Here is a 16,387-nt window from a genome sequence, read left to right on the forward strand (position 1 = left end):
CAATAGAATATATTCTCTTTAAAATGTCTAGTGGGCTCAAAATTACAGAGAAAAATTTCGATTTCAAAATATTCAAAGGCATTTTGCTAGAAAAAAAGTTGTTACCATTGCAGTTTGCTAAGATATTGGACCACTCCATAAATTCTACTTGATTTAGGACTTCACCAACACAACCATCTATAAACTAGCCATCTGTTGGGACTGAAAAATTACTCACCGTGCCTGTATTTGGTCGTTGCCATGAACATTACAGGCAGGCCGATGGCTGACGAGAGGATCCAGTTGCAGACGTTGATGATTTTGGCATTGCGGGGAGTGCGAAAGTCCAGGGCCTTGACGGGGTGGCAGACTGCGATGTAGCGGTCGACACTCATGGTGCAGAGGGTGAATATGCTGGTGAACATGTTGTAGTAATCGATGGAGATCACTATCTTGCAGAGGATGGTTCCAAATGGCCATGTTCCCATGAGGTAATTGACACTCTGGAATGGCAGGGTACTGGTCGCTAAGGCATCTGCCAGGGCCAGGTTAAAGATGTAGATGTTGGTGGCAGTCTTCATTTTGGTGTACCTAGGAAAGGAAAGAAAAGAGCAGGGGCCAAGTCAGGAAAGGATAGCAATGTGTAAGACGGAGATGCTGCCAATAATTAAAAACAAAACAAAGCAAGGATTAATGGGAAGCTTTTGAGATTTCTCATGGGAGAACTTTTTCTCCTACTAGATTGGCTATTTATAGCCATGTCCTTATAGGCTAACCACATAATTTCTCTACTCTTTACCTTATCAGTTTTCTTATCTGTAAAATGGTTATAATAATAGGTGCCATACTGATTTATTTGTAATGTATCAGGCACAGAAAGCTCTCAGTCAGGTATCCAGACACTGAATAATAATTCATTTTAACTCCAAATACATAAAAATTCAGATACACACACACTCACATAGATATTTAAAATGGTCTGACAACGTAACTGAAAGAGTGTACACATATGTATTTATATACATATATACATATAACAGGGGCACAGAGAGGAGTTAAAAGGACCAGAAGGGTTAAGGTTAAAAAAAGAGGAACACATCCTGGAAGTGTAGATGCACAAGCCTACTCTTACAGTCAGTAGGAGGAGGTCATTCCAGGCAGAGGGAATCCAGACAGTCAGAGTTGAAATGGCATGATGTGTGTTTGGCATGGCTAAATTGTGCAACCCCACAAGGAGTGACAGTGAATCTAATGGAGGAGGATTGTAGAAGCCAGTTCGTGGATAGACTTGTACGCCATGGTAAAAATGTTAGACTTTCTCCGATCTGTGATTGGGAAGCCAAGGTGGTTTCATTTTTATTATTTAATAGCTTTAAGTATTGTACGATTAAAGTTATAATTTGATGTTTTGACATATGTACACATTTGTGAAACCATCACCATAATGAAGATCATGGATTGGCAAACTATGATCTACAGGCTCAGCAACTGGGTTGCTGCTAGTTCTTGCAAATAGTTTCACCTGAACACACACCATTTGATTACTTCTTATCTATAGCTGTTTCAATGATGCAATGACTGAGTCGAATAGTTGTAACCAAACCATATGTCCTGCAATGCCTACAGTATGTACTGTCTTGCTCTTTACAGCAAAAATGCCAACTCTTGATCAAGATAGTGAACATATCAATTATCTCGAAGTTTCTTCGCGCAGCCCTTACTCTTTCCATCCTACCCTCCCGGCCCCACCCCCAGCCCACGTTTCCCAGGCAATTGCTCATCTTGATTTATTTTCTGTCATTATAGAGTAGTTTGCATTTTCTAAAATTTTACGTAAATAGAATTATTGAGTATGTCCACTTTTTTTGGTCTAGCCTCTTTCACTCAGTGTAATAATTTTGAGATTCATCCACATAGTTGCATGTATTAATAATTCATTTTTTATTGCAGTGTGGTATTTCACTGAGTGAATATGCCATAATTTGTGTATCCATTCATTTATTAATGGGAATTGAGTCAGATCCAGTTTTTAGATATTATAAACTAGCTGTTATGAACATTCATGTACAAGTCTTTGCATGGACACATGTTCTTCTTTCTCCAGGGTAATTATCTATAGATGTTATATGTCTTTACAGCTACACACATTAGAACTTTTCTGGAGAAGAGATAAGCAGTTACACTGACAACATTAATATAATTTATCTGATGGTAGAAGAATATCTTGCAAATGTATTGTTAAATGTATTTGACATTAGTACCTCGGAATCACTCTGCAGAACCACTCATTTCCCACTCTCACTCAATATGCATTGCAACGGGCTCTATGACTAGTTGGAGCATAAAGATGTAAAGTGATCTGGACCATGGGGAATGTTTAGCGATGCTTCAATGTCTTGTGTTTCAACTAGAGTCAATGAGATTACATGGGGACTTGAGGGAAAGACTATACTGCTTTTCCCACACAGGACCCAAACCTGAGAGGATGAAAAATAGGTAGATTCTGGAAGAGTCTGTCTGAAAAGGGATCCAACCCAGAGAATTCAGAATTGATGGAGAGAGGAACCCATACCTGATGCCAAGTCTTTTTTGGCTTTTTTTATTTCATGGTGCAATAAATCCTTGATAATCTCCAGTGTGTGTTTATTGTTTTTCAGTCATACAAAATTAAGAGTCCAATATGGCTGTTAATTGGAGGAGATAGTATTACAGAATCATTTGTTTATGGCCTTAATTCAGTGTTCCAGGAGAGTTTGTTTGATTTCAATAAACCAAGTAGCTGAAGTTATTAAGAGGAATTTCATAAATCTCCTCAGGACCAATAAGCTCAAATTATTTCTTGAGCTCTAAAATTCTGATCCCCAATCTAGTCTAATTGCAAAAGTGGCATTTCTGTCAGTAAACCTCCCTCTTTAAAAATTGGATCCTTTTAGCTTGTTTTAGAAGTTGCATTTCATTAAAGAATTTTAAAGGAAAAGATAGAGAAAGCCATTTAATTTAAGGAGATAATCCAATTTGGTTTTTGTGAGGACTCTAAGTACGGCAAAGATAAAAAGATAATGTAGACCAGATCCTCCAAAGTCAAAAACAACAAAATTTTTTAAAAAAATGTGATTTTAAAGATTTTAGAAAACTAACCTTCAGGGTCAAGACATTTTTTAAAATTCTGAGGTTGTACATAGCGCAAATTGCTACCCAAAGCAGAAACAAAAGACTCTTGTCTAGCTACAGACTGTATGACGGAGAGGCGTGGTCAACAGCCTTAGTCACTTTCCACCCCACAGAACTTACATTTCACATCTTAGAGTTGTTTTATGTTGAGTAGTCAGAATCTTGACTGTCAGTTTGAAGACTTATTATATCTCTAACCTTTTCTTTAGGCTCTTCACACTAGGTACTTATTGATGTTATGTCTATTTCAGTTGAAAAAAAAATCATTTTTTTCTCTAGAATGAGATGTCAGTGAAAGAAAATTAGGTTAGGATTTTACATCACAAAAGGAAAAGTGATCATTTATCTGAAGAAGCTGTTTCAATTGACATTTTACAGAGATGATACTATTTAATTTCCCCAATTTACCCAAAGATTCTTCTTTCAAAGATAGCCAGTATTATTATTCCAATTACTCACACCTTGAATCACAGTGGCACAGCAATTTCCTAGATATGTGAAAGAGATTATACCAGACTAAGGGTTTGGGAATTTCATTTGCTTCTAGCATACCTCCACAGGCTTTCATTTAAAGGGATGCTCTGATCAAAAGAGGGGTCATCTACTCCAGCAAACATGAACTTTTCATTCTGTTCTGGTTTTTTTTCTGATGTGGTGGTATGAATGTTGCTCCAGAAAAGTTACATAAATAGGCAGAGTCACACTACAAACTACTTGTGTTCATTTTACCAGCGTGGGTCTGAGTGTAGAACACCTGAGTATGAACACAGAATTCTTCTTCCATCCTTTGCACCTTTACTTTTTGCTGTGCTATTAGAGAGTTTACTAGCAAAGTGAGCAAAGTGGAAGGGAAGGGATATAGAGCATGGCCTTAGGATATTTCACCTAGACTCACAGGAGCTTCCTGATGTTGACTGGCCCTGTTGTGCCCCCTGAATTGGGCCTTTGCCTCTAGTAAGTGACCTAAGCTATTATTTTTTTTTTAATTGAACCATTGAAATTTCCTACTATGTATTTCTTTAAATATGTATTAGGTAATTGAATAGCTTATTTGCTATCTAAAACCAAATGAGTCACCATGCAATCATTATTACTTTAAAATTTATTCTTAGGACCTTCAATTGCTTGACCCATTAACGCTCCTAGATGCTGTGTTGGGCAAGAGGTATTAGGAAGCTAATTCCATTGGCAGCTCATCTATTCTTCTCTGTCATATGTGTAACTTTTGTTTGTAAATATTCTTCCATTTGTGAGAGTATAATATAATTCTTATTTATCTTCAGACCCATTCTTCACACCTTTTCTCCAATAATCACTGCTTACTGAAACATCACTGATTTTGATGAACTTGCGCTAAATGAAGCCACACTGAATAAATTACTCGTGTGTGCTAATGGACTTTGCCAAGTTTTTGAGTTAATTTCTGGATTGCAAGGACCCTATCTCTGTCCAGAAATAAAACTGACCAAGGGAGCTTGAAATTAGGAAGAATGAATTCTAGACTCTGGCTTGTTAGTTTTGTACCAAGTCAAGCCCTTTACTTGGCTTTCTAACGATCTTTTCCTAGGAGTCTACAATAGAGCCAATTGAAATCTACAGAAGACTTTCTTGTTGGGCTTATTTTGTGCTCTTGAATGTTTTTACCAAACGTGTAAGATCATAATATCCCTTTTGCTAATAGCAGTGAATAAGAAAGCTATGTCATTAAGTAAGGATTCAATCAGCGCCGTGCTTGGAAAGATGTCTTTCTTGCATCTGCCATGACTTCCATGTCCATCTGCAGTCATGTGAAGAAATCTATATTTTTTAATGGAGAGAAACATTCCCTAAACCATCATCTCTTAATACCCACGATCAATTGGATGAATCCAATGAAATAAAGGCACTTGTCCTACATTTCAGGTTTTATCTAGGTTACAAAAGTGAACATAGGTACTCACCTGAATTTCTCTTTTATTATTTATTCTATTTTTAATATCTCGGGCCAATGTGTTTGTGTGTGTATGTGTATGTGTGAGGGCTGAGGGGGGGGGAAGGTCGAAACCAACAGAAACAAAATCAAAACCAGTACTATACTCTCATTAGGCATTAACACAGAAAGAACCCATATATTAGCTCATTTTCTGGTATGTTCTTCACTAGCTTAGTGAAGGAGGAAACAAGGGATTTTTCACTCTGCTATAAAATGTTTAAAACATTTTATTTGTATGTATTACTAAGTGTTTATATGTAGTCAATGATCCAATTTCTAATGAGCTCAAGAGTAGTAACCTTAGACCTCTGAGCCCTGCAGACAGGCAAGTAATTACTGCTTACCAGTTTTCCTCAAAAGAAAAGACAGAAGCTTATAGTAAATTAAACAAAGAGGCACCTCCTTCCAGAGATCAATTGGTTCTTTCCATCTCTGGCACCAGAGTGTAATGACCACCAGAGACTTTTGGGTTGAGTGTTGCTCTCTCTTTATCCACACCCACTTCATTTTTTGTCTTCTCTTTATTTTTCTACATGCTCCCTCCTTCTTGTTCTGTTAATAACAATTCATGAGAAAGCCTCTTTCTCATAGAGCAAGGGCAAAGTCTACTTTCCTGAAGCAACAAATGAACTTTAAAAATAGAAGATGTGAAATGAATAAACTGATCATATTTTAAGTTTCGCATTTGGTGCTAGGAAAACTCAGAGTAAAATTCGTGTCTCTTAATAATTATATAGAATTCTAATGACATTAGAATCTAATACATTTCTATAGTACTGACTTCCCTACTAATCTTACTATTTTTCTGTTGGTTTCCTATTTTCTTCCTTATTTCTTATATTTTATTTTGTGCAGGCTCTTCAAACTTGGGCGGGAAATTAGAACCTGGGGTAGAGAGGAGAACACATCCTGATGGCCATCCATGTGCCCCTCCTCTGGAAATGAAGCGAGGCGCTTCCATTATGGCCAAGAGGACTTGCTTAACAATTTTTTAAATTATGCTTTTTTGGAAGTGCTTATATCCTGCTTGATTTGATTTTTAATCATCTTATATTAAAAATCATGCTTTGCTTCCTTGATTCCTGTATTCTGTGATAACTAATAGTTATGTCATATAGAAATATATTACTATGCTAACTCCTCTGATTTATATAAACCATTATGGTAGGGTGGAAATATTCTTACAGGGAACTTAAAATTTTTATTTGCCTATATATAGATTATTCATCTTTTTAGACCAAAATGTCTTCAAAAACAGCAATCACAACATCTATTTCAGAAGCTAGCAGGCATTTTGGTTCATACGTAACAATGTTTTGCTTTTCTTATAAAGACTTGGTTTTTAGAACTTAGAAATTACTTGCCTTAAAGTGTGGGAGTTCTAAAAGAAAATGAAATTTCTTCTATTATAAAATCTGATAGTTTTGTAAATAAAAAATAATCAAGTATGCATTACTACTAGCTTCAGATAATGGTATACCCCTAAGTATTTCTTAAATAGTAAAAGAACAAAAGTATACTTTAAAATATGATAAAATAATTGAACCAATATTAATATTAGAAAATTGCTTTTTGGAGAAGCTCAAGCATATGTTGTTGATTATAAAGTTTTAGAGAGCACAGTCAGTAAAATTATTATCTATTGTAGTTAGTATAACAAAAATAAACCTTTATTTTGGCTCACATTGTGCATACAATCAATTTAAGTAAAACATGAAAGGTTGTATGAACATAAAAGTCAAAAGAAATAAAAATAGAATGAAATTGTCCACTCAGCACAGAACCCAGCACAAGATGAACACTGGTCAATACTTGTTGAATTGAACTCACTCTAAAAAGAAGGGTTTGAGTGATTTTTTTTTGTGGTGAGATGAAACCAACTTTTAAAAGAAAATCTTAAGCTTTTGAAGTAAAAGTGAACAGGGAATATATTCTTTTTTGCCTTGTCAGTTTGTTGTTAACTTAAAAAACCTTTGGTTATAGAAGGTCATAAAATGATGAGAAGATAGATCTGAAAGGAGCTTTCAGGCCACAGTTGTTTGATCACCTTGCTTTGTGCTGCAGGAACCTGAGGAACAGAGAGATGTATACACATTTGAGATTGCCCTCCACCCCCACCCCCACTCACACCCCCGACCGTGTAGCTAGGCTTCATCTGAAACTGAGACGCAGCACCTTCTCTGCTGGGTGCTGGGTCCTGTGTATTTATGGGAGTGCACTTCTAATAATATAGTAGTTTTTCCCAGAAATGCTTGGCCCACTATGAGCTAAAACAAGGTAATCAGACAGCCTTTTCATCTCTCTCTCTCTCTCTCTCTCTCTTTTAAATATGGCTGTGCTAGGAAATCCTGAGACTTTTTAAAAATACTGAATGTTGTAACAGAATCATATGTTTTAAAGGAGAGCTGAGTTTGTTCCACTTCCTTTACTGTCTAACAATTCATGATTTAAACCTACCAAATTCTAGGTAGTTGACTCAGTCTGTCTCTTAAAAGTTCTTTGACTACCTTTCCAGATTTCTTTCGGACATCTGTGCCTGCTATTGGCTTCTCAAAATCAATGCCACCCTAAGAGTGGTTTTTTTCTTTCTCATCTACCACTGCCACCATCATCACCACAATCAGTAACAGTAAGATAATCAGTAACAATTGTTGGAGCCAGGATTTCAGCCCAGGTTATTTAGGTCCTTAGCTGCAGGGCTTTGCTAGCTAATAAACCATCTCTTATTATTTCCTTATTGCTTCTTGTTTCATGGAATACTCTCTTTCATCCTTCTGAAGATATTAAATATAGGTTATTTAAAAGTCCTCATGTGATTGCTATTTAATTCTGTCTTCAAGTGTAAATGATTTTGTTTGCTGTGTCCTCCCCCATGTCTTTCATAGGATAGTTACCCCTTAGTAATATGATTATATTGATTTTCAGTTGACCTTTGAAGTCAATATTCCCTGGTAGCTTACTCACTGTCTGCTGTGTAGCCTGACAGGCGACAGGAGCTAGAATTAGCTTCAGGACCTTGTACACCACTCAGTTTTCAGTAAGAATGGAGGATGGAACGGGATTGAGGGAGACAAAGCACACTGGTGGCTACCTTTCAACTCTCCAGTGCATTGCTGGTCTCCCAGTTACATCCGCTTTCTCTGTCCCAAGCAGGGCACCAGTTTTTAAATGGACATTGTTGCTTCTGTCAAGCCTTTAGACTGGAAAAGAGAACAGAGCCAACCAACATGGCTTCCAGTACTGTGGAAGTGCACCCCATTTTGAAAACCCCTTTTTATGAATTCATATTTCATGAGTCAAGTCATCAATGCCTCTAATACTCTTGATTTCTCTGTGTTGCAAGAAAAGGAGTGACTTATTTATGTTTTGGGTGAAGAAGTAGATATATTTAATTCTGCCCCTTCCCCTGTCTCTTTCCAGGACTCAGCTGCTCAAAGGAAACACATATATTAAACTATTCCAGGTTCTAAATTTTAAAGGAGACAGTCCCTATATAGAGCTCACCAGTGGTCAAGGTCTGTAACTAGGAGAGTTTGTATATTTCATACTGGGGTTAAAATTAAGAAGCTATTATTACTGTGCAGTTAAGTCACAATGACCAGCAAATTATTTACCACTAACAAAAATGATATTTTTTTTTCTCTATCTGCTGATTCATTTTTTTTCCTTAACTCTCATTTGGTCCAAACATCATCAGGGAAAGAATAAGTTACATTCCACAGGGCCTTTTAAACATCCACATTGACTATCAAGAACTTCTCTGTCATTTTCATAAATTTGTGTATGACTTTTCATTGATTTATTGCTTTATGTTCTTTAAAGAATAATTTCTCAAAGCTGTTCTGGACTTTGGGGCTGCGAATGTTTGTTCTCAGTCAGCCACACTGAAAATGACATATTGCCTAGTAATTACTTTAAACAAGTTTTTAATTTCAGTGTTACATAAAAGTAAAGCTTGCACTATTAATGAAATTGAGAATAACTTTCAACCTTTGGTGTGCTTGCACATAGAATCTTAGCCTTGTGTAATAAATGTGAGGATTATGTTGAAATCATGGTTTTGTCTTTTAGTCTGTAAACTCCTGGGGTATAAAGACCATATCCGCCTGTATCCCCCTGCCTGCTTGGCTGAGTGACATGATGAATTCTCCTGATTCTAAGCCTGCATCGATATGTCTCTTTAAATAAGATATTCCTCTTCATTTTATTTTCTTAAGGGATTCCTCTTTCTCTGCTGCTGTAGGAATAAATTCTGCTTTCCCATCTCATGTCATCCGACTGTTCCCCACACTGATCCTCATTTTTCTCTCTCCCTATTGCTAGAGGAGAAGGGTGGAGGGCATGTAACAGGGGTGAGGCTGAGTAATGCTGAGAAAGGAAAGAGCACCTGGCAGCTTTCAGGAAGCAAGTTTAGCTAGCATGGCTGAGGTAGCCACTTATAGAATCGAATTCTTTAGAGTGTCAACCTCAGAAGGACTTTCCAGGACTGCGATGCAACAAGATAAAAACAAGACACATCTATTACCAGGCCTGAACAGAGACAAAACCAAATCACCTGAACCATAGAGCTGCCAAACATCTCCCTCTCTGGTTAACATTAAGTGACCACTGCTTCTTATTCAATAATAACTCTAGCCTTACTTTGATCATTCTGCATCCTAAATAAGAAATATTTGATGTCCATGTTTCTAATAAATTTTTTTAAATTTTTTTATTTTTCTGAAGTGAGAAACAGGGAGGCAGAGAGACAGACTCCCACATGCCCCTAACCAGGATCCACCCAACATGCCCACTGGGGGCGATGATCTGTCCATCTGGGGCGTTGCTCCGTTGCAACCCCAGAGCTATTCTAGTGCCTGAGGTGGACGCCATGGAGCCATCCTCAGCACCTGGGGCCAACTTTGCTCCAATGGAGCCTTGGCTGTGGGAGGGAAAGAGAGAGACAGAGAGGAAGGACAGGGTGAAGGGTAGAAGAGCAGATGGGCGCTTCTCCTGTGTGTCCTGGCCAGGAATCGAACCAGGGCATCCATATGCCAGGCCGATGTTCTACCACTGAGCCAGCCGGCCAGGACCTCTAATTACTTTTGCTTTGAGACAGTCCCCTCTCCAGATGAACCTCTTTGTCCTTGAATCTTTTCCTTAATCAACAAACATAAATGAAAATCTCTGTAGAATCCTCTCTTCTCTCCTGCAGAAGCTTCATAAGCCTGATATTTTTGGGCTCCAAGTCTATTCCTGGTGGCTTTGGGTTGGTGAGCATTGATAGCAAAGTGTATGGGATCAGGAGGCTGTCCCAGCAACAGCAGGCCAACAGCAATCAGCAGTTGGAATGAAATATTACGTATTTTCCAGTGATGTCCACACACTGGCCAGCCCACTTGGAGGGCACTGTAGCTACAACAGCTGCCCACTCCACTGGGGTCTTGGCAAACAGATTCACCCAATGTCTATCTGTAGCAGACAGGACCCGTTCCAGATGGAGCTGGGGACTATGAAAGCTTGTACTGGATACCATCTGACCTTTTGAGGGAGGTGGCTTCCCTCTTGAGAGCCCATGACCATGCGCTGCAGCTGGAGTTGGAGCCATACCATGCCCTAGGTTAACTGTCTGTCTGTTTTGCATTCCATTCCCTTACTTAGTTGTCCAATGTGATCGTTAGATCTAAAAGTCATTAAAGCAGAGACTTGCTATTGTAATCAAGTGGTTTCTATATATTTACAATGCTTATTTTCTATATCTTCTAGAAATATTTTGCATTTTAACAGTCAAGTGTTAGGAGATTAAGGGACAAAAATATCACCTTTTAAGGTAGGAACATTCCTGGTGATTCTCGAGTCATACCAACTGTTTACTTGATCTTTTCTTTTTTTAGAGAGAGGAGAGAGAGACAGGCATGGGGAGGAGCAGGAAGCATCAACTCATAGCCAATTCTTATATGTGCCTTGACCTGGCAAGCCCAGGGTTTTGAACTGGCGATCTCAGCATTCACTGCACCACCACAAGTTGGACTTTTCCTTTTTTCTTTCTTTTTAAAAATATTTATTTACTTGATCTTAAGAGCAAGGTTAGGTGCATTAAAGCATATCGGTCTCATAGCAGTGAGTAACTAAAACTACCATGATTTTGTTAATTTTCCCCTAATTTGGCTTCTTAATCAATTCAGGAGTAAAATACTCTTGCATAGTCCAGAAGGAAAAATACTGGGTTTGGAATTAAAACATAGATCTGAGCAAGGTTTGGTGACCATGACCAAGTGACTAAACTTTAATTTCCACAGTTGTAAAGAGGTGATTATTTTACCCTAAAAATTACCATTAGAGCAGATTAAATGATGGTGGTGATAGATAACTTTTTTTTTTTTTTTTTTTACAGGGACAGAGAGAGAGAGAGAGGGATAGATAGGAACAGACAGACAGGAACAGAGAGAGATGAGAAGTATCAATCATCAGTTTTTCGTTGTGACACCTTAGTTGTTCATTGATTGCTTTCTCATATGTGCCTTGACCGCAGGCCTTCAGCACACCGAGTAACCCCTTGCTTGAGCCAGAGACCTTGGGTTCAAGCTTGTGAGCTTTTTTGCTCATGCCAGATGAGCCCGCGCTCAAGCTGGCGACCTCGGGGTCTCGAACCTGGGTCCTCCACATCCCAGTCCGACACTCTATCCACTGCACCACCGCCTGGTCACACGATAGATGACTTTTTTAATAGGGTTATGACCCTAGTCAACATTTACTGAATGTTTACTTTCTGCCAAGCATTGCTGTAAGCAGTTGGGTTTTCTGGTTAATCTTCATTACAGACTTATGAGTTGCATATTATCACTTCTTTTGGAGATGAATAAGTTGGGGCTCATGGAGGTTAAAAAACTTGCTAAAAAATAACAGTGGCAGATGCAGAATTTAAATCCATATCTGTTTGTTACAGTTGATGTTCTTCACTATTACACTGCACTGTGATAATATGCATATCATACGGTGATATTATCATATAAAGTGATAAATTATAACTTTGTAGAGTGCAGTCAACACTTCTACATTTATTTGTGTAAACTGATGTTCACAAAAATCCTATTACTGACTACAACTGTGGCTGTGCCCCTATTTTAAAGGAATTGAAGGTTAAGACAATTGTCACAAACAAAAATGTTTAACATTGTAAACTTAAATATCTGAGTATTTGTTACTATGTAAGAAAAATACCCAAATAATTTAATTTGGGATTGTTTTTTCTGTGTGTGACCTACAGATACAACCGTTAGCAATGTTTAATAGTAGCACAGAATGTTGAAGAGAATTATATATCAAGATACTATATAAGAAGTTGAAATAAAAATATTCTTGGTCCTGGCCGGTTGGCTCAGTGGTAGAGCGTCGGCCTGGCGTGCGGGGGACCCGGGTTCGATTCCCGGCCAGGAGAAGCGCCCATTTGCTTCTCCACCCCCCCCCCTTCCTCTCTGTCTCTCTCTTCCCCTCCCACAGCCAAGGCTCCATTGGAGCAAAGATGGCCCGGGCGCTGGGGATGGCTCCTTGGCCTCTGCCCCAGGCGCTAGAGTGGCTCTGGTCGCCGCAGAGTGACCCCCGGAGGGGCAGAGCATCGCCCCCTGGTGGGCAGAGCGTCGCCCCCTGGTGGGCGTGCCGGGTGAATCCCGGTCGGGCGCATGCGGGAGTCTGTCTGACTGTCTCTCCCCATTTCCAGCTTCAGAAAAAATACAAAAAATAAAAAATAAAAAAATAAAATATTCTTATTGCTTTAGAGTTTTGCAATGGAGATTTTTAATTAATATCCATGAAGACTTCATTTCAAATTTCTCTTGTCAAAACTGTGGGTGAGCATATCCTATTTATCCTTTTTAATGTGTCATAACACCTTCTGCTATCTAAATATTTTGGTAGTCAGTTTAATAAGTATCCTTTGATACTTATATTTTAAATTCCAAAAAAAGAAAGGTAGTTTAAAGAACAGAAGTTTCAGGCCTCACACCCAGCTGAGCCATCTGCTGCCTGTGGTCATGTGACACAATATTTAGAAGTAAGCTGGCTATTGTTACAGTACACGGATGCACAAATAAATGTCTTAGAGCAACGATTCTGCAGATTCTTTTCCCTCTGAACCCCATTTATTCAGTAATCTACCATGTCACTGCATTATACTTACAGTTTGTAAAATGTTTACAATATCTGCTTTGAGAAATACTTGTAAAGTATGGTTGATAGAATTCTCTTTCATTATTTTACAAAAAAAAAAACCCACAAAACAACAAACCAAGGTCCTCTCCCTTCACGTTTTCTCTGTCTTGTCTCTGAGATATAAATAACACCATTAGCAAAGTGTGGAAAACTGTACGGAGACAAACCAAAAATCATCCCATTTGCTGGGCTTGGTGATGGAAGAAGATGACTTACAGTGATTGTAATAAAGCTGGGGACGGGGTTTGTCAATAGTGAGGTTAAGAACACTGCATTAGTATTATAGTTCCATCCTTGGCATATATCAATGGACAAAGTTGTTCAATTTCCTTCTCCACTAGACTGTCCTTTTGGGGAGAGATGGGACTGTATCTGTTTTGCTTATTAGTATATCTGGAGCTTCTAGGAAAGTGCTTTGTATATAGTTAGTGTTCAGCAAACACAGAAACTAAAAAATGAGCCTCAGGTACATATACAATAATATTATTTTGATCAACATTTTTCCCTGTCTACACTCAAAAACATTTCATGAAAATCAAATTACTCAATGTAATGAAAAATTAAAGTCGTATAAAACTTCAAGGCATTATCTTTATTCTTCAGATACGTGTTTTATTTATTTTATGAATAAATAAGATAAACGCCCTTTTGTCATCAGAAGGAAGGATTATTTGAAAGATCTCAATTAACGCTGTATGCTTGTACTAGGACCTCTTATTTTAGGGACCTTGATCACCAGCATCACCAAAAGCATGCTCAAATTTAATTTAATCCATGTGGTTTCCTTTTCAGAAACAATGGAGGCTGAATAAGTATGAAATGATAATGCGGATGATCATTTCCCTTGTTCTCTTGGCAGGCATAGTCAGGTTCCGATGTGGAGGTTAGACTGCCAGCAGTATTTTTCAATTAACATTTAATATTCCCCCACAAAATACTTAACATTTTATTGGCAACGAACCCAGTGTTCAGTGAAAGAATGCTCAGAAACAAACAAGGCCTTTTTATTGATCTCCTTGTTCTGGACAGTTTCTATACTTGGGGTACTCTCAGTTCTCAGGAACACAGCAAGCCTCAAGGATGTTATTTTTTTTTTATCATGGACTTGCTTTATTTATAGACTTACTACTCTGATTTAGGAAGTTGACCAGCACTGCTTCGCAAGTCCTGAAAAAAGACCACAATGAAGGTGTTAGGAATAGCCAGACACACAGACTCCTTGTATCATCATTCATTCATCCTCCATCTTCTTAACTAAAATCTTAACTAAAATTTTTTTACTGTGACTGGTATTACTGTGATGATAGAACCCAGGGCTAGTCACAGGGATGGTACTTTAAATGCCTCAATTTCCAAAGTTAGTGTTCAGAGACAGCCATTATTGTAAGTTATTTCTTCTAATTCAAATAAACTACTCTGCTGGGTACAAAGGCATTTCATCACATGCAGTCATAATTTAGACTTTGATTCTGTTTTAGATGCTTTGACTACATCACCAATTTAAACGTGAAACATTTAAAAATGTAACAAAAATAGCCATCTCCCCCAAATAATTGGTTTGTCTTTTTTCTTCGCTGAATTCATTGGACAATATATATATATATAAAAGAATGTATCAATAGGTAGCCAAATAAGTTGCAGTTATCTGTCCCTAGAATTCTTTTCACATCATCATGGTGGCCACCAAGAGGATTGTGACACGATCCGTTCAGTGGGAAGGAGTTGACTGGAAGAGAACATGACAGCAGTGACACCCATGTGAAGCCTTGCTTTGCTTCTGCAAACTTTGATTTCTGAAAGGATAAACTGTATTTCAGAATATTAGAACAGGTATTATATTTGAGCTGTGGGAAGGCCACAGCACTGGGCAAATGATGAGATCCAGCTTGCTGGCAATGGGAGCCCAGTGAGAAGGAAAACAAATTCTTGGTGGAAGAGAAGCTTTGATATAGCACTTTTCAGAGTTGACTACACACTTCCATGTATCTTATCTAATTGGGACCTAAAATTCATGTGAGATTAAATATGATGAGTATTCCTTCAGTGCAAGTGAACTAATAACAGTTAGGGAGCTTATGTGCTAGTGATAACCACCAGTAAGGGACAGCAATTCAAACATCAGCTTCTTGTCCAGGTTTTGCACTCTGTTCATTCCCTATGCTTACTATGCAGAGAGCCAACTGGCCAATTTTCAAGAAAATTTCAAAATGTCTTGAGCTTTAGCTTTCTCGAGAGATCATTTAATTTACTGCACATTCTATAAATAGCTTCTTAAAGTTCAGAGGAGTAAAATATATGGACAGACATCTTCAATCTCTTGGCCAATCAGGACTCAGTTTTCTTATCCTCAAACTGGATGGGTTTGTCCAGGTCAGCGCTTCTCCTTCTTGGCTTCACATTAAACCCCCCTGGGGAGGGTTTAGTCCGGAAGCTGCCTCCAGAGATTCTGATTCGGTTAACCTGGGGCAGAGGTGGGTTTCCATTGAGTTCTAAAAAGGCTTCCCAGGTGATTCTAAGGTGCAGCCAAGAATGCAAAGCCCTGCAATGGGAGGTCTGGGGGGGTCTTCTTCTACGTGTCCACGTGTTGCAAGGGTTTCTGCCAGAGTTCTGATGTGCCGTGAGGTCTCTGGATGGTATCTCACATTCTATTACTCCTTTCATCCTCTATTGGCTCCTGGCTAGAATTTAGATTCAGTTCTCACTGAAGAGATTCTGGATACTAGAGCCTTCTTCAGATGGACTATAGATCATCTACCTAGAACCTTCTTCAATTTGGCTCTCCTTGCCAACTTATACCTGGTGGTGGTCTGGCTACTCTGAAGAATTCTTGGGCACGCCAGAACGTTTTCTCTGAGTAGCACTGATCAAAGAAGCGGTCATTTCGAGACAGATAGGGACTGGGATTAGAGATGAAATCAGGCAGGGAGGAAATTTCAGTGAGTGTTTAGGAAATCATGGAGCAAAACCAAGGACAAGAAGCCAAAGGATTTGACACACCACAGGACACCTTGGCCTGCCCGAGTGCTTTTATCCCGCTGGACCATCTGAGTTCTAAAACACACAACAATAACAGGTTTT

The 16,387-nt window shown here is 38.5% G+C and overlaps 1 protein-coding gene across 2 annotated transcripts in view; it reads right to left on the reverse strand.

Moving 5' to 3' along the window:
• Positions 1-16,387, reverse strand: part of OPRM1 (opioid receptor mu 1) — a 41,869-nt gene that overhangs the window by 20,348 nt on the left and 5,134 nt on the right. For both annotated transcript variants that reach the window (XM_066372958.1, XM_066372959.1), the window contains exon 2: positions 218-570. In XM_066372958.1, coding sequence (XP_066229055.1) covers positions 218-570 — 353 coding nt within the window. The remainder of the gene's footprint in view (positions 1-217; positions 571-16,387) is intronic.

This window comes from Saccopteryx leptura, chromosome 3, assembly GCF_036850995.1.
Source record: "Saccopteryx leptura isolate mSacLep1 chromosome 3, mSacLep1_pri_phased_curated, whole genome shotgun sequence".
In the NCBI taxonomy this organism is placed as follows: domain Eukaryota; kingdom Metazoa; phylum Chordata; class Mammalia; order Chiroptera; family Emballonuridae; genus Saccopteryx; species Saccopteryx leptura.